This window comes from Ambystoma mexicanum, chromosome 12 (assembly GCF_040938575.1).
Source record: "Ambystoma mexicanum isolate Mex_15411 chromosome 12, UKY_AmexF1_1, whole genome shotgun sequence".
NCBI classification, from domain to species: domain Eukaryota; kingdom Metazoa; phylum Chordata; class Amphibia; order Caudata; family Ambystomatidae; genus Ambystoma; species Ambystoma mexicanum.
This window is the reverse complement of record NC_090936.1, coordinates 13,072,032-13,090,247: the sequence shown is the minus strand read 5'-3', so window position 1 is coordinate 13,090,247 and position 18,216 is coordinate 13,072,032. Positions and strand designations below refer to the sequence as shown.

Here is an 18,216-nt window from a genome sequence, read left to right as displayed (position 1 = left end):
ACGCACTGCCACAGCATAGATATCCCACGCACTGCCACAGCATAAATACCCAACACACTGCCAAAGCATAGATATCCCACGCACTGCCACAGCACAGATATCCCACAGCATAGATATCCCAAACACTGCCACAGCATAGAAATCCCTCGCCCTGCCACAGCATAGATATCCCACGCCCTGCCACAGCATAGATATCCCGTGCACTGTGATACCCCATGCCCTGCCACAGCATAGATATCCCACGCCCTGCCACAGCATAGATATCCCACGCACTGCCACAGCATAAATACCCAACACACTGCCAAAGCATAGATATCCCACGCACCGCCACAGCACAGATATCCCACAGCATAGATATCCCACGCCCTGCCACAGCATAGATATCCCACGCCCTGCCACAGCATAGATATCCCACGCCCTGCCACAGCATAGATATCCCGTGCACTGTGATACCCCATGCCCTGCCACAGCATAGATATCCCACGCCCTGCCACAGCATAGATATCCCACGCCCTGCCACAGCATAGATATCCCACGCCCTGCCACAGCATAGATATCCCGTGCACTATGATATCCCATGCCCTGCCACAGCATAGGTATCCCATGCACTGTGATATCCCACGCACTGCACAGCTACAGAGCCACGACAGAGATATCCCAAGCACTGCCACAGCATAGATATCCCACGCACTGCCACAGAATAGATATCCCACGCACTGCCACAGCATAGATATCCCACGCACTGCCACAGCATAGATATCCCACGCACCGCCACAGCACAGATATCCCACAGCATAGATATCCCAAACACTGCCACAGCATAGATATCCCACGCCCTGCCACAGAATAGATATCCCACGCCCTGCAACAGCATAGATATCCCGTGCACTGTGATATCCCACGCCCTGCCACAGCATAGATATCCCACGCCCTGCCACAGCATAGATATCCCACGCCCTGCCACAGCATAGATATCCCGTGCACTGTGATATCCCATGCCCTGCCACAGCATAGATATCCCACCCCCTGCCACAGCATAGATATCGCGTGCACTGTGATATCCCATGCCGTGCCACAGCATAGATATCCCACGCCCTGCCACAGCATAGATATCCTGTGCACTGTGATATCCCATGCCCTGCCACAGCATAGGTATCCCATGCACATGCGCTGCCACAGCATAGATATCCCACGCACTGCCACAGCATAAATATCCCATGCGCTGCCACAGCATAGCTATCCCACGCACTGCCACAGCATAGATATCCCACGCCCTGCCACAGCATAGATATCCCACGCCCTACCACAGCATAGATGTCCCACGCCCTGACACAGCATAGATATCCCACGCCCTGCCACAGCATAGATATCCTGTGCACTGTGATATCCCATGCCCTGCCACAGCATAGATATCCCACGCCCTGCCACAGCATAGATATCCCGTGCACTGTGATATCCCATGCCCTGCCACAGCATAGGTATCCCATGCACATGCGCTGCCACAGCATAGATATCCCACTCATTGCCACAGCATAGATATCCCACGCACTGCCACAGCATAAATATCCCACACACTGCCACAGCATAGATATCCCATGCGCTGCCACAGCATAGATATCCCACGCACTGCCACAGCATAGATATCCCACGCACTGCCACAGCATAGATATCCCACGCACTGCCACAGCATAGATATCCTACGCACATGCGCTGCCACAGCATAGATATCCCACGCACATGCACTGCCACAGCATAGATATCCCACGCACTGCCACAGCATAGATATCCCACGCCCTGCCACAGCATAGATATCCCACGCCCTGCCACAGCATAGATATCCCACACACTGCCACAGCATAGATATCTCACGCCCTGCCACAGCATAGGTATCCCACGCACATGCACTGCCACAGCATAGATATCCCACGCCCTGCCACAGCATAGATATCCCACACCCTGCCACAGCATAGATATCCCACGCCCTGCCACAGCATAGATATCCCACGCCCTGCCACAGCATAGATATCCCACGCCCTGCCACAGCATAGGTATCCCACGCACATGCGCTGCCACAGCATGGATGCAGAGAGCTATGTTTTCCTGAATGGGGAGAACCTCTCTGGGTGTACAGCATGAAACATTTCGCTATTGAGCCGGGTGTTATGCACAGCACGCGGACGAGGGGCGCTTCCTGGAGCGCTGACTGGCCAGTCCCGTGCCAGTAAACCAGCAGCATGACAGCTCCGCGGGGGTGTTGCCTCCATCCCTCTAGGAGGGAGGGGGGGGGGGGCGGCAGCTCTTATTGCCTCTAATTATGAAAGGTGAAAGGGGAATTAAAGCGGGCTGCCTGGCAAGTCCGGGCAGGGGAGTTTAAAGTGCTGCAGGAGGGCGCTCTGGGAGGAGGCGCTTAGACCCACAGCCTCCGGCACTGGCTCGGGAGGCGGACATTTCACAAGCACTGCTGGGGGAGCCCTGGAGAGACATCTCGGGTTATAAACAGCCACATATCATGTCCGGGGGCACCCCTGCGTGACGGACGCATGCGACCAGGGCCGGGCTATTTCGGGCTGTGAAGTGGAGGTTTTAACCCGCGACATCCTGCGCCCTCTGTGGAGGAGTGGACTGCGGCGTAATCCCGGGGCTCCATCGGGGCAGGTCGGCACTGCCGCCGCGACCCCCGCCGGCGTGATGGCAGCGCCCGGTGCCAGGGCTGTTCTCAAGGTGGTGGTGCTGCTGCCGCTGCTGTGGGCGCTGTTCATGCAGCGCTTTCATGCCCTCTCTGCGGCGGACGCCAGGCAGCCCAGGCTGCGCCTCTCGCACAAAGGTAACGTGTGCTACCAGCGCCTAGAAGCCATCCCTCTACTGTGGGAAACCTGGTGTTTATCGATCTCTCATCGCCTTATGTTGCCTCGTTTGTCTACCTAAATGCCTACCTTTCTTTCCATCTGTGTACATATATGGCCTTCTGTTGCCTCGTCTGTCTGTCTATATACCCACCTATCCTTTCCACCTGTCCATCTCTCTCTCCTTCTCTGTCTCTCTGTTTCCCCCACTTCTCCAGATTGGCGTTGGGATTTTAGCCGCCTTTATTTGCCATTAATGGCTGTTAATCTCTAACTCGCCTGGTTCAGAAGCATGGTAACTCACACCATGTTCACGAACATGTCACACGTGGATGCCAGTGTTATCACCGATGTAGTGCTTTTCATCACACATGCCAATGCCGCAGAACCCGGATATGCAAGAATCTACTGTTATGTGTTCATTTCTACCAGACACCATTGCCGTTTGCATGGTCTCTAGGCGCTGTGGCAGATCTGGACGTGTATGGGTTGGTGGTCTCTAGGCGCTGTGGCACATCTGGGCGTGTGTGGGTTGGTGGTCTTTAGGCGCTGTGGCAGATCTGGAAGAGTGTGGGTTGGTGGTCTCTAGGCGCTGTGGCACATCTGGGCGCGTGTGGGTTGGTGGTCTTTAGGCGCTGTGGCAGATCTGGGCGTGTGTGGGTTGGTGGTCTTTAGGCGCTGTGGCAGATCTGGAAGAGTGTGGGTTGGTGGTCTCTAGGCGCTGTGGCAGATCTGGGCGCGTGTGGGTTGGTGGTATTTAGGCGCTGTGGCAGATCTGGGCGTGTGTGGGTTGGTGGTCTTTAGGCACTGTGGAAGATCTGGAAGAGTGTGGGTTGGTGGTCTATAGGCGCTGTGACAGATTTGGACGTGTGTGGGTTGGTGGTCTCGAGGCACTGTGCCAGATCTGGAAGAGTGTGGGTTGGTGGTGTTCAGGCGCTGTGGCAGATCTGGACGTGTATGGGTTGGTGGTCTCTAGGCGCTGTGGCAGATCTGGACGTGTGTGGGTTGGTGGTCTCTAGGCGCTGTGCCAGATCTGGAAGAGTGTGGGTTGGTGGTGTTCAGGCGCTGTGGCAGATCTGGAAGAGTGTGGGTTGGTGGTCTCAAGACGCTGTGGCAGATCTGGAAGAGTGTGGGTTGGTGGTCTCTAGGCGCTGTGGCAGATCTGGGCGCGTGTGGGTTGGTGGTATTTAGGCGCTGTGGCAGATCTGGGCGTGTGTGGGTTGGTGGTCTTTAGGCACTGTGGAAGATCTGGAAGAGTGTGGGTTGGTGGTCTATAGGCGCTGTGACAGATTTGGACGTGTGTGGGTTGGTGGTCTCGAGGCGCTGTGCCAGATCTGGAAGAGTGTGGGTTGGTGGTGTTCAGGCGCTGTGGCAGATCTGGACGTGTATGGGTTGGTGGTCTCTAGGCGCTGTGGCAGATCTGGACGTGTGTGGGTTGGTGGTCTCTAGGCGCTGTGCCAGATCTGGAAGAGTGTGGGTTGGTGGTGTTCAGGCGCTGTGGCAGATCTGGAAGAGTGTGGGTTGGTGGTCTCAAGACGCTGTGGCAGATCTGGACGTGTGTGGGTTGGTGGTCTCTAGGCGCTGTGGCAGATCTGGAATAGTGTGGGTTAGTGATATCGAGGCACTGTGGCAGATCTGGAAGAGTGTGGGTTGGTGGTCTCTAGGCGCTGTGGCAGATCTGGAATAGTGTGGGTTAGTGATCTCGAGGCACTGTGGCAGATCTGGAAGAGTGTGGGTTGGTGGTCTCGAGGCGCTGTGGCTGAGCTGGAAGAGTGTGGGCTGGTGGTCTCTAGGCACTGTGGGTTGGTTTGGTTAGTTGAGAGCCGAGGGAAACAGCAAAAATGTAGTCAAACACTGAACACGACACACAACCAAGAGGTGTCCTGCTTTACCGCACAGTGGTGTGTAATTGGATTTTGCCATGCATAATTCACGCAATATCACACACAGATGGTAGCAAACACTAAATCACACATGTACACCGCCTTGCCCAAACTCTGTCTATGTGGAGGAACCATTTAACTCTTAGAAAAAACCTCAAACTCGCAGCCTGGAAGAGACCGTCTCGCTCACGTGTATGTGTTGTTTCTGAGGTACTTTCCCTGTTGTCATCTTTCTTATTTAATTGCGTTTGTAAATGACATTTCACGCAGTATTTCTACAACCGTAAAGCAAAGCCTTCTGTCGATGTTAAATTCTAGATCCATGTGAATTGACATGTTGAGTGCGAGGCGTCCGATCCAACTCCTCAAAATGCAGGCCGTAATAGTGGCGTAACGCCCTCTGGAATGGCCCGCAGAACACACCTCATAGCAGGATCAATGAGTGAGGGTTCTGGCAGCCTAGCTTAGTCATGCATTAGCAGTATTCCAGACCATACAGCCAGTGAATAATGCTAGCAATCGCACGCGCCTGTTCATTCAATAACCGTACATTATGGCCTGTTCCATATGGCCTCTTATTGAAATGTATTCTGTTTCCTGTCACATTACGAGCTCGTGAAATCAGAAGCAGCACCTGGCCATTAATGGGGAACAGAAAATAATGTACTAGCATTTTATATCGCGCTTAATACCGGAGACCAGCCTGTAGGCGCAGGGCCGGGATTCGAACCCGTGTTGCTCTGTGTGAACCTGCTACACTCAGCAAATCTGACTTGCGCCTGACTTTCTCGTAGAGTTAATCAGGCGCGCGTTACAGTCGCACAGCGTGAAATAACGCTTACTCTTGCACAGACAGAGACAGACGCACCTCCCGCCAGAAAGCACCCAGGCCTGCCACTGCGAGTAGGTACAATCAGAGGGGTGCCCCCATTCTGTATATTAGCGCCTCTAATTACACCGCGGGAAACTAGACGAGCAGGTCTTGCGTTGTTCAGGAGAGCTGCGAGTGGTTGTAATGCTGTGGAAATGCAGCGTGCGCTGGGCGTGCACACACGGTGCACAGCAGCCCCGAGAGCAGGTGGCGCGCGCGCAGCTCATCCGTGTGCTGCCTCCAGGCTGTGCTAATGTGTGCATACTCCCAGGTAGTAGACAGCCAGATCTGGATGCCTCGGAGGGCTTTTGTTTTGGGCAGTGGTCGAAGTGTATGAAAAGAAGTAGTGGAGCTATGTTCCATGCTGGCCTGCCCCTGCTCCCCACAAACCCCATTGCCACAACTCCTCCCACACACAATACACCCCCCAAAACACTTACACCTGATGTTTAAGGGAACGTTCAGTGCAGTGCACTGAAAGTGACGGTTTCAACTTCTTCCTACACTTTTATTTTAAAAGAAAACCATTCCGGAACGGTTTCTTTTTAAAATAGAAGTATAGGAGCTGTAAAAGGTAATTTAAAAAAGTATAGGAGCACCGCTCCCGACCGCTCCCGCTCACTTCGACCACTGGTTTTGGGGCAGTACATATAACGCCCTGTTATTTGGTAGCCTAGCAGGGAGTTTGCACATCCAGAAGGAATCCCAGGAGCATGGCTGCTATGCAGAGAGCTGCAGTGGCTGCCAAACTACGCCTCGGCCTAATAGGCAGGCGTGTGTAGGGAAGGGCGTGTGCTCTGCTGGCGAGTGAATTGCCAAATTCTGATTTCACAAGGCTTGCTCATAACGGCATTGGATCCAGGCTGTGCTGGGGGCGACCTCACCCTGGATTTTAAATAAGCTCCAACTCGTGCACCCCACGTGATTCTACACTGGCATGTTCAATTTCTGCCAACGTGCTTTGTGCCTGCACGCAGTGTGCACCAACACCACTCTTTTGTGTCTGCTGTTTTGGAGTGACGTGGCATATTTTAATACAGGCACATTTTGTGCCACGATGCAGAGCGGTTGCATGTTTCGGTCCTTATGCATCAATTTTTTGAAACCACCTTAGCGCCGACACCCTCAGTGGGGGCACGGTGGCCGCCCATGCTGCTCCCACTAACCCCCCCCAGCTCTCATTCCACATTCCGACTCTCACTCGTTCCCAACTACCCTCCTCCCAAAGTAACCCAACCCCCATCCACCCAAAGGATAGGCAGAGACCAGTAGGATGAGTGGGAGAAAAATTGCCACAGCAAACTTTATTACACATAAAGTCAGGAGTTAGCTTACAGGTGTTCCGTTCACGCTCAGGATTTTCTACTCTGAGAGCAAGCAACTTTCCCCCCCGCCTCCTCGGGTCCTTGGGGGACCCGACGCGGGAGCCCAGTCCCTTCCTCAGCAGTCCCTCTCTACCCTTTGGCCATTTCTTTCTTTTGCAATTTTTTTTTTTTTTTTTTTCATTTTCTTTCCCCAACGCTATTTAAGTGCAATTTTATTTCGTGCTTTACCTTCTTTCCATTCTTCATTTCCGCTTAGGCTCCTTCTAAAGGATGCGTTCCGGTCTCCTTTTCCCCTTCTTGCTCCCTTTTCCCTGGATTCCCTCTTCCCATTTCCCCGGGTTGGCTTATTAATCATAGTTCTTTCTCTCCCCAAACAGGTCTTCCTCCAGCCCATCCTGCCAGGGAGCCCCTCTCCCCCTTTCAGCCAAGACCCCGATCAGCCCTGGCTCTCCCCGCCGCCTTCGTTGTCCCATCCCCTCCGGCCCCCATTGCGCCCTCCTGATCTAGAGAGCCCCCCCCATCCAGCGCATACCTATCCCCCAGAGCCCCAACGTCCTTCTTATCCCCCTCCTCTTCCCCTGTCTTTTGCAAAAGGGGGGGTCCACCCCAACTAACCCCCCTGCTCCTCCATGCCCCTAGCCCCCGCACTCCAAGCCCCCCCCGGTTTCTTTTTGATCTCCTTAAGCTGCCAATCCCAAAGGGCCCCCTTCTCTTGAGCCCCACCTATCATCCCCCAATCTCCCAGGAGCCCCCCTTCCCCTCAGTTCCCAACGTACTTGCCGGAGCCCCGTTTACAGTGCAAACTTTTCAATTCACCCCCCCCTTGCTGACTTCATTGTTGCTTTGCCATTTTCAGTTTCCAAAGATGCACTTCCCATTTCCCCCACCCACTTTTGGAGTTGGAAAGGTCTTCCAAACCCCCCTAACCCTCCCCATTAATGTGGGCCTCCCCTGAGTCTAATACTCCTGGGCGCCGTTCTTAATAAACTGATGGCTGTGCAGTTCCCCTTGTGGTATCCGCCAGTACTTTCTAACGGGAACACCAGGTAACATCCGCTGGGCTTGTCTGCAAGAAAAAACATCACACATCAGTACAACATTGTAAAGAGGGAGGGCAACGTAGGAGGGAAGCCGGCAGAGAGAGACCCTGCGTCTTCCGACCGGGTGTATTTAAGCCCCAAATGGGCGCACGGGTGATGACGTCACCCACCCCTCCACTCCCTCGCCCGGGTGGAGTGATGCCTGGCGCACACCCCCCCTCGCACCCCCCCGACCCCTCGCGCCACCGTGCCTTGTGAGGCAGTCGTCACTAAGGGGGGGGGCCCCCGCCGAGGGGCCCTCCTTCGTAGGGCGCGGGAGCCCGTCGTAGCGCCGACACCCTCAGTGGGGGCACGGTGGCCGCCCATGCTGCTCCCACTAACCCCCCCCCCCCCCAGCTCTCATTCCACATTCCGACTCTCACTCGTCCCCAACTACCCTCCTCCCAAAGTAACCTAACCCCCATCCACCCAAAGGATAGGCAGAGACCAGTAGGATGAGTGGGAGAAAAATTGCCACAGCAAACTTTATTACACATAAAGTCAGGAGTTAGCTTACAGGTGTTCCGTTCACGCTCAGGATTTTCTACTCTGAGAGCAAGCAACTTTCCCCCCCCGCCCCCTCGGGTCCTTGGGGGACCCGACGCGGGCGCCCAGTCCCTTCCTCAGCAGTCCCTCTCTACCCTTTGGCCATTTCTTTCTTTTGCAATTTTTTTTTTTTTTTTTTTTCTTTTCCATTTTCTTTCCCCAACGCTATTTAAGTGCAATTTTATTTCGTGCTTTACCTTCTTTCCATTCTTCATTTCCGCTTAGGCTCAGTTCCCAACGTACTTGCCGGAGCCCCGTTTACAGTGCAAACTTTTCAATTCACCCCCCCTTGCTGACTTCATTGTTGCTTTGCCATTTTCAGTTTCCAAAGATGCACTTCCCATTTCCCCCACCCACTTTTGGAGTTGGAAAGGTCTTCCAAACCCCCCTAACCCTCCCCATTAATGTGGGCCTCCCATGAGTCTAATACTCCTGGGCGCCGTTCTTAATAAACTGATGGCTGTGCAGTTCCCCTTGTGGTATCCGCCAGTACTTTCTAACGGGAACACCAGGTTACACCCGCTGGGCTTGTCTGCAAGAGACCGGTCGCTGCGACCGGTGTCACCGCCACGACTCACAGCGGGCCACCGGCCGCAGTGAGTTCCCCCTCATGCACCTGGTCGCCTTAGTACCCTAGTCCCCAGTTGTCCTACCAACCTGCTCCTTATACCCCCCATTCATTCCAACCGTAACAGACGTGCAGGCCCTCCGGCTATAACCGGTGGCGTGATGATGCCGAATGAGGTCTTCCCTTGACCGTTCCGTTCCCTTAACGGAGGCCCCCCCAGCCACGGTTAGGGAGGGAGCGTTTCGGACCCTTTAAAGGCCTTCCATCGTTGACCAAGCCCAATCAGAGCCAACTCTTGCCCCCCCCCTGAATGGCCTCCGCCGGCAGCTCATCTGCAGCCCATCCCTTCCAGGGCATCTTTTAAGTTGTACACCATCACCCTTACCCCCACTTCTGATAAGTGGACTTTGTCATCGCCGAAACAACCCGGAGTTTTCAAACTAATCAAGGCGTGCTTGACCCAACCGAAGCCCCTGCTGATCAGGAATTTTCCTAGTTTCGTATTCAATTTTCGCCTGGATTCCTCGATGCCCCCCTGGGAATATGCCCCCCTCCAAGTCTGCCTGGGTATGATCTCCGACCATGCCAATGTCGTGCCACGGAAACTGTTTCCAATTTGGGTGAGTCCGGCCCTCATCCCCGCCAGCAGCCCCCTTCGCCCCCTGTCCACTAGGTCATTTCCCCCCAAGTGTATCACTATTATGTCCGGGCGTCCGTGACGTCGTCTGCAATCATCCAGCACCCCCCACACATCATCCCATCTCATCCCTCCTTTGTATGCCCAGCATACTTGGGTCCGCACGAAACCCATATGCATATCACGGTATTCCTTCTTCGCGCCCCTTGCTGCTCGGGCCACGAATGAGTGGCCGATAACCCACACCGACTTGCGTTCTGTGGAGAGATAATGTTCTGGGTTGGTAAATGTCGCGTCCCCATGTCACCCCTGGCTTCCAAGGCTTCACCCCCCTACCCCTTTCCCCCCACGGTGCATCCCCACCTATAAACCTTCCGGCCTTATGTAGAGTTTGTACTTGTCGGATTGCCACCTCCCAATCCTCTTTATGCTCTCTTCCCCCAGTCCCTCCTGAAATGCTGTTGTCGCCGCCCCTATTCGAAAAGAGTGAGGCGTGTAGTGCCCGCTGATACCCCTGATGCCGGCGAGAGCCAAAGCCATTACCTTCCTAAATTGAAATTGCGTGAGGGGGGAGCCGTCCTCGTGTATGAACAAGTACCCCTGGCCCCCATTCCTGGCCCCCAGGAATGCCCCCATGGTCATGACCGGGCAGTAATCCTCCACCCCCAAACACCCCAGCACCAGGCTCCTTCCGGTGCCCCGCTGGTCGGTTTTGGAACTCCTTATCTTCACCCTCAGTGCTCCCTCTGATATGCTTATGTCACCCCTTCGTAGCGCCTTGAATTCCCGATCATGCTTGGAGCGAGCGATCAATTCACTGGGGCGTAGGGCTCCAAAGAAGGCCAAAGTGAAGCACGCTTTGAAAAGAGCGCACTCATATGGGGAAAAACATATAAAGTTGACTCGAGTGAGCATCTGTTTCAACAGTTCGAAATGGATAGGACGTCTTTCGTCCCTGCTAGGGGGTTCTCCCCTGTCCCAACCTCTCAAGGCTGCCCTTACTAAGAAGCCCTTGGTCGGGTCACTGCCGCCTGCTAGCTGGCTGTGGAAGGCGATGGCGCATAAGTGCCCTGCGAGCCAAGGTTTGGACTTGCGGTTCTCCCTGGCCCATAGTATGAACTGTTGAACCTTGGCTTCCCCGAGATCATTGTTCCAGTCCCCCGTGACTTTTAGAAAGGTCTTAAAATCCCTGCTATATCTCTCCCTTGACCCTCCCGAAAGTGCCCTGTCCGCTAGTGCCCTCATACCCCTTTCCAGGTCACTAGGCTCCACCACTCGCTGTTGAACGGTACCATGTCCTTGTTCGCCCCTGGATGTGCTTTCCGGAATCGACCCATCTGCGAACGAGAAAGTGCATCCGCAGCAATGTTAAGGACACCTGGAATGTGGCGCGCCCCCAACTCTGTGTTAATTCTGAGCCCTATTCTCACCATGTGGCGCAGCAGGCTCAGGGTGGCTGGACAATGGGCCACCTGTGTGTTTATACCCACCACTACCGCCATGTTGTCTGACCATACCGTGAAGCGCTTGTTTGCTAAACTGCTAGGCCAGAGATGCAAGGCCACTAAAATTGGAAACAATTCAAGTACGTTGATGTTCCTGCACGATCCCTTCCTGGCCCAAGCCCTCGGCCAGTCCTCTCTACACCATTGTGCGCCCAGAATTACCCCAAAACCGTGCCTGCCGCTTGCATCGGTGAAAAGCTGGAGCTCGTTGCATGTTACCCAGGGGGCCCTCCATAAGCGCACCCCATTGAATTCTGCCAAGAAATTCTTCCACATGAGCAAATCGTCCTTTATACCTGCGCCCAAGCGAAACCTATGCCAACCTTTGGAGGCCCGCCCTGCCGCCGCTGTTAACCGCCTTGCAAACACTCGCCCCGCCGGAATCACCCTCCCAGCAAAATTCAACCTTCCGATCAGAGACTGTATATCTCTTAAAGATACCCTGTGGCAGCTGAGCACTGTGTCTATGTGTGCAATGCATTCCGCTACCTTCCCCTGGGGCAGCCTGCATAGGCCTTCCGTTGTGTCGATCTCTATCCCCAGGTAGGTCAAACGGGTGCAGGGGCCTTCTGTTTTTTCTGCGGCCAATGGAACCCCTAACTCGGCGGCTAGACCGATGAATTTATTCAATAAGGAGCTGCAAATGTCCGTGCCCTTCTCACCAATGAACAGGAAAACATCCAAATAATGTGTTTTGACCCCCCTGCTTTCTAACACATGTACTGCCCATTCCAAGAATGTGCTAAATGTTTCGAAGTAGGCACAGGATATGCTGCATCCCATCGGCATACATTTATCCACATAGATCCCCCCCTCAAACTGGAAACCCAACAGGTGAAAACTATCAGGGTGGACCGGGAGCAATCTAAAAGCCGCCTCTATGTCCACTTTGGCCAGTAGTGCGCCTCTCCCCAAACTCCTGGCCCCGTCCACCGCCTGGTCAAAGGACGCGTATGACACCGCGCATACCTTTTCATCCAGCCAGTCATTCACTGAGTTGCCCTTGGGGTGCGATAAGTTATGTATTAGTCGGAATTTTCCTTGCTCCTTCTTGGGCACCACACCCAGGGGTGACACTATGAGGTTGTCCAGGGGGGGGGCACGTATGGGCCTGCCACCCTCCCCAAACCAAGCTCTTTCCTTATCTTGTCCCGAACCACCCCGGGGTAGACTTTCACTGACTTGGAGTTGTCTGCTGAGCGTGGCATCAAAGGCCCTGCATATGGAATTGCAAAACCCCAAGTGAAACCTTTCAACAAGATGTTCCTCTCCCGTACTGCGGGGTAGCGGGCTAACCAAGGCAGGAGTTTTGGTAGTAAGATGGGAGATGGCCCCTTTTGGGCTAGGTCACCCCCACTCCGGGCAATGAACGTCGCTGCCCCCCTTAAAGCGCACTCGCCACCCAATAATGGGTTCCTCCCCTGACCTCCGCCCCTAGCCGTGTGGCCGCGCACCCCTGTCCTAAACACCCGTTTACAGTTATTACCATTGTGCTGGGGTCTCCCTGCGCCGGTGTTTAGGTATGCGTGGTGCTCCCTCGAGTCAAATGAAACACGAGCTGTGTTACCTTAAAGAGAGATACATTTTATTAGTGTATACACATGGCATGATCTGTTGAATAACGAGCAGTATCGGGGCATCTCGAGTATTACATGTTGGGTACACCGCCCTCTTTGTGAGGCCACGTATTCGGGCCCGGTCCCGGAGACCTGCAAAATTTTGCAGCGTGTGCCATGCAGCCACATGTGGAACACTCGTGCCTAAAACGGCAATTGGGCACCCAATCGCAGTGCCCTTCATTGAAGTTTCTGCATGGTTGGGCCATGCGCGCCAACCCTTGCGTGCCTACGCCCCCTCTTCCTCCTCTGGAATTTCCCGGCTGTGAGCTTAGCAACCCCCTCCCCCCCACAGGCCCTGAGGGGGCCTCAGTCTGTTGAAACTCCCTGCGCTCTGCCCTTGGAGTGGATGGCGACGCTTGCTGCGCAGCGCGCGTTCCATCGAAAGCTTGCCCTACAATGCTGGATCCCCTTGTGATGAGACTGTCCGCTGAAACCGGCCTTGGATCCAACCAATCCTCCACTAATTTGTGTTCCCATTTTAGCTTGGGGTCGACTTCCATTCTTTTCCTAAACCTCTGATCCCTCAAAAGCCATGCAGTGCCCCCCCACTTCCTATGCTCTTCAATTACGCATTGGCTGTAATTGTACAGCGCCGGCCCCTGCTCAGGCTTGGACAGAACTATGATTTGTGCCAGGATCCTAAAGCCTGCCACCCAGTTTTGCAGATTCTCCTCAGGCCTCACCCTCTTCCTCGCTTTCACCCCCTCCCTGCTCCCACTAGCCTGCAGGGTATCGTAACCTTTGGTTTCATGCTCTAATAGTGAAAAGGTGTCTATGAACCTTCCTTTCGCAAATCTCCTTTTGCACACAGTCCGGTATGTGCCAACATAGGTAATTGTTCTCCGTGATTGCCGGAAGCCCTTCCGCTGCCCTACCCGTGAGGGAGGAAGGCTCTGCCGGGTGTTCGCACTTCGCTGTTCCCCCTGCCCTGCTCTCTTCGCTCCGTGCCGCCCCAGGGACAGTGTTTTTTGCCGAGGTCTTCTCCCCGGCTGCCCACACCTTGCTGGGGCCTGTCGCCCCTTCCCCCCTGGTTGATCCTTCCCTTGCGCAAGAGCATTCCCGCCGCGCAACACATCCATTATAATATCCATTTTTGCTCCCCAGTCCAACTCACCCTCCAAGGCGCGTCCCTTGGCCGGGGGAGCCCCAAAACGCCTGCTTGGCCCCGCCTCGTCCTGTGCCTCGCCATTGGGGTGAGGGGGTCCCGATCTGTTGAGGCGATCACCCGCCGGAGAAGTTGACGCCTCCCTGTCTCTCCCCTCCGCCACTAAGGCAGTCAGAGCGGCCAAATCCTCCTCCAGCTCTCTCTTGGGCCCTCATTACGACCCTGGCGGATTTTTTCCGCCATCGGCGGACTTTTCCGCCATGGCGCAAAGTCCCTTTACGCCATGGCGGATGGCGGACTTACCGCCCGATTCCGAGGTCGGCGGGGCGGTAAGTCCCCATTGACCCATTTACCCTTCCCCATTCCCATTTCGGCCCCATAGGGCTCAATGGGAGTGGGGAAGGTGTTAATTACGCCACCGTACACTACGGTGGCGTAATTAACACCGAGGTCCCATAGCGCCATGGATTTTTACGCCCGCAAAAAGCGGGCGGAAAAGTGACCATGGCGCTCTGGGAACTCGTAGTTGGCGGTAAGGGGTCGGCGCAGCTAACGCTGGCGTAAACCCCTTACCGCCAGGGTCGTAATGAGGGCCTTGGTCTTTCTTCCCCTGGGGCACCCGCTCATTTTCGCTTGTCTCTTGCGTGAGCCCACTGACTCCCCCAAACCGGAAGAGGACTGAGAGTCGGAGCTGTTATTGGGGGAAGGGGAGATGCTTGCTTGCGTGAAAATAGTGTCGCCGGTAGGCTGGGGGGCCCCCATCTTGATCATCGCCGCTTCCCACCCTACAGATTTTGCAAGCACTGAGAATGTGGCCCATGCTTCCGCGTTCATGGTCTGACCCTGTGCTGGCGAAAGGGCTGTCTCCACCTCGACTGTCCCTTCGTCCAATTGCGTGTCAGCGATTATCTCCATATCTGGGCCTTGCGTGTGGAACATGGCGACCTGTGGGAAAATATAATGTTGTCACATCCGGCCTGAAGTACGAGAAAATTCACCGCCCCTCTAACCCGGCTTTCCCTTGGCTGCTCCCGTCGCCACCCCGTGCAATGCTTAGTGGCCCCATTACCTTATGATTACACGACTGTCCCTTCCGGCTGCGATGGGCCTGGCTCTGTCGGCCTTCTCCGCCCTATGTGTCCTGGGAGATGGGAGAAATTGCATGAGCTATGGGAAAGCCAACCGTTGCATTGCCTCTTTGATAGACCCGCCCTTTTCGCTTAGAATGATATGCTAGTTTATGTAATATGGCGCCCCTGACCCATGTGTTTCGAGCCGCTCCAAGGCGAGGGGTGGAACCAGGGAAAATACAACGACATTCATCCCACGCAGGCACAGTAGGATGTGAAAATAACTATCCTATCCGCCTGACCACCTTTCCGGTAGTACCAGAGGAAGAGGGGAGGGGGGCGGGAGGAAAATGGAAACAGGACTGCCCTGCAGAACCCCCATTGTTCTGCTGACCCCCCACGGACAGCTTGGACGCCGTTCTAACCCGGGCTGTCCAAAATTGGGCAGCCCCCGCCCGGAGTAACCCCACCCCCCCTGTCTGCCCGTACCCCACCGTGCCATGCCACCAGGGCATTAGATAAACGTAAGAGGGGTGCGTCCCATGCCTCGCCCCTCCCTGCCCGCCCGCCCATACCGGGGCCCCGAGCCAGGCCATCAAGCTGTGCTCAAATCCCTTAACCCCATTCGGCCCCTCTGTTCGCCAATGCCGTGCCCCGAAATGCGGGACCTCCAGCCATTCCTTTGCAGTAAGCGCCCTCCCCCCACCCCAAAGGGGGTTACTCCTTTCACTTTGTGTACCCACATATCCACCATTTCATCCCCAATCTTCCCTACCCCATTGCAAGTGCCATCACATAACCCCCTCCCACACCCAATCCAACTGTTTGACAACACGACCGGTGCCCAGAGCACAGACATGGCAGAGAGATGCTGGACCCACCGCCATGGCACATCTGGTCTAGGTATTATTTTATTTATTTTTTTTATTGACCCCAGGGCCTCTCCATGGCCTGGCCCGCTGCCCTTCTCCTTTAAGTAGCAGAGTGCGACCATACGGCTGTCCGACCCCCTCTTATGCACCACTATTGGAATAAGTGGTCAGTTACTCCCTCTACAGCAGCACCTTGCACTCTGCTCCCTCGCAAACAAGCAATTCACGGCCGAGCAGGAGGAAGGCAAACAGATCCCGGGGCCCCTCCCAAGGGGCAGCCGTCATAGCCGCGACATACCCCAGACAGTTGGGCTTTTAAGTGGGCACCCCCTGCCCGCGCAGCTACAAACCGCCCGTCCGCGAAAGAGCAGGGCGCCATCAGCGTAAGCGGCCGCATTTCACAAAATTAGCTCTCCCTTTTGGGCCACCCATCTCTGAATCATTACGCTCGACTGTGGGGCACAGCCATCCCCCATCGTGTGCAAAAACTGCCGGACAGCGCTGGCACCCCCGCAAAACCTGTCCCCAATATTCGACCTCTGCTGATTCCCACCCCCTGTTCCTCCATTGCAGGTATTGCCCTCCCCACTCACTACGCTGCACCAGGGAAAGCAACGCCACTCGAAACGTGCCTGGTGGAAGCGACGCTCGCCTACCGCCCTGCTGCCCTAGGACACATCGCTGTACCCTGACACACCCAAAAGGATTACATTCGGAATGCCAGATGAAAGCCCATGCATTGCTTTCAAATAAACAACTCGAGCCTCAGGGTGGTTTTGGACCGGTTCCTCACAGAAGCGTTTGGCAGGGGCCTAAGAGGGAGGGACCCTCCAGAAGGCAAGTGAGCCCCAAACATCAAAAAGGTCCACAATAGCGATTCCTTACATTGTACCATTTAAAGTGAGACTGCAATTGGTTTAAAGTGCCAATATAATCAGTGCATCATGTCAACGTGCATGATTAAGGGTGTCTTGATGGACAGTCAGGGTGAGCAGTGTTATCCACCAGAAGACAAGGCGAGGACTCAAATATCCTCTAATTTCCTCCAAAGCCTTCCTGAGGGACATAGGTCCATAAAACAGTGGGACAATGGCGCCATCTGTGAGTTATTGACCCGAACGCTGCCGGGCTGACATGGCTGCTCCACACCACCGCTCCCCCCCCCGCCTTCTCCCCCTCTCTTTCTTTCTCACTGCTGTACTCGCCCCTGCAGGCCTGTCCTGCTCAACCTGCCTCGCACGGCAACCGGCCTACCCCAGACACCTTCGCTTCGTGCACCCCACGTGTGCGCAACTTCGTCCCCTGTAATTGCCATCGCGCGCGAAAAAATTACTGAACACCGATGGGACCCCGGCAGATATGTCCCCAATATTCGGCCTCTGATAATTCCAACCCCCCTGCCCCTCCATTGCCCTCCCCACTACCTGCGCTGCACCGCGGCAAACTACGCCACTCGAAAGGTGCCTGGGGGAAGCAACGCTCGCCTACAACCCTGCAGCCCTAGGACAACATTTTTTTTTTTTTTTGCGCCGCCCACGCCCCGAGCAATTCCTCGACACTAATCCCGGTCCGCCATGCCCGGCCCAATGTCTCCATGGCTTGCGAAAAGGCTCAGCGGGGGCCTGCCCAGGTCGTAATTGTACGACATACCGCCATGCGCGTGCATGCCAACAAGCATGCAAACCCAACCCCGTGCCGTTTCGGGAAGCAGTGGCGCCGACGGCAGAACCCCCGCGCCCAGCTCCGGCACCTGTATGCCTTGGCTGTGCCCCCCCGCCATGTGCCACCGGCCCTGCATGCCCTGCCCCCCCCCCTGCGCACAAGGCACCGAGGCCGCTTCCGCTTCCCCCCTTCAAATTGCCGTTCCTGGGGGCCATCAAAACCCCCACCCGACTCATCAGCTCCCTTTTGCTCCATCCCGACCCCTGTGGGCTTACAGTAATGCACGCCCGAACCCAGCTCTGCCTGGCGGACGATCGCCCCTGCTCCCCACCACCCCAGTACATGTGAGCCTGCCCATACTTCCCCCGACAGCGAACCGCGCATCCCGAGCCCCCCGCCACCACCCTGGGCGAAAGACTCGGTGGCGCCTGGACACCCTTGGCCCCCACCAACCCCGGACCGACCGTGCACCCCACCTTTTGCAGGTCAAAAAGAGTTCTAATATGGCCGCACAGAAACCAGTGTCACTGTGTGCGGTGCTGCAGACAACCAAACGAGTGCCTTGAGCCTTTAATTGTAACCCTTTTTGAGTCTGCTGTGAATGCTTTATTTGTTTCTAGCATTGCTTCTA

General features: G+C 55.3%; 1 protein-coding gene across 2 annotated transcripts in view; it reads left to right on the top strand.

The window, feature by feature from the left end:
* Positions 1–2,403: 2,403 nt before the first annotated feature.
* SEMA3E (semaphorin 3E) overlaps positions 2,404–18,216 on the top strand; it is a 516,349-nt gene continuing 500,536 nt past the window's right edge. For both annotated transcript variants that reach the window (XM_069627817.1, XM_069627818.1), the window contains exon 1: positions 2,404–2,824. In XM_069627817.1, coding sequence (XP_069483918.1) covers positions 2,689–2,824 — 136 coding nt within the window. In that variant the 5' untranslated portion in view covers positions 2,404–2,688. The remainder of the gene's footprint in view (positions 2,825–18,216) is intronic.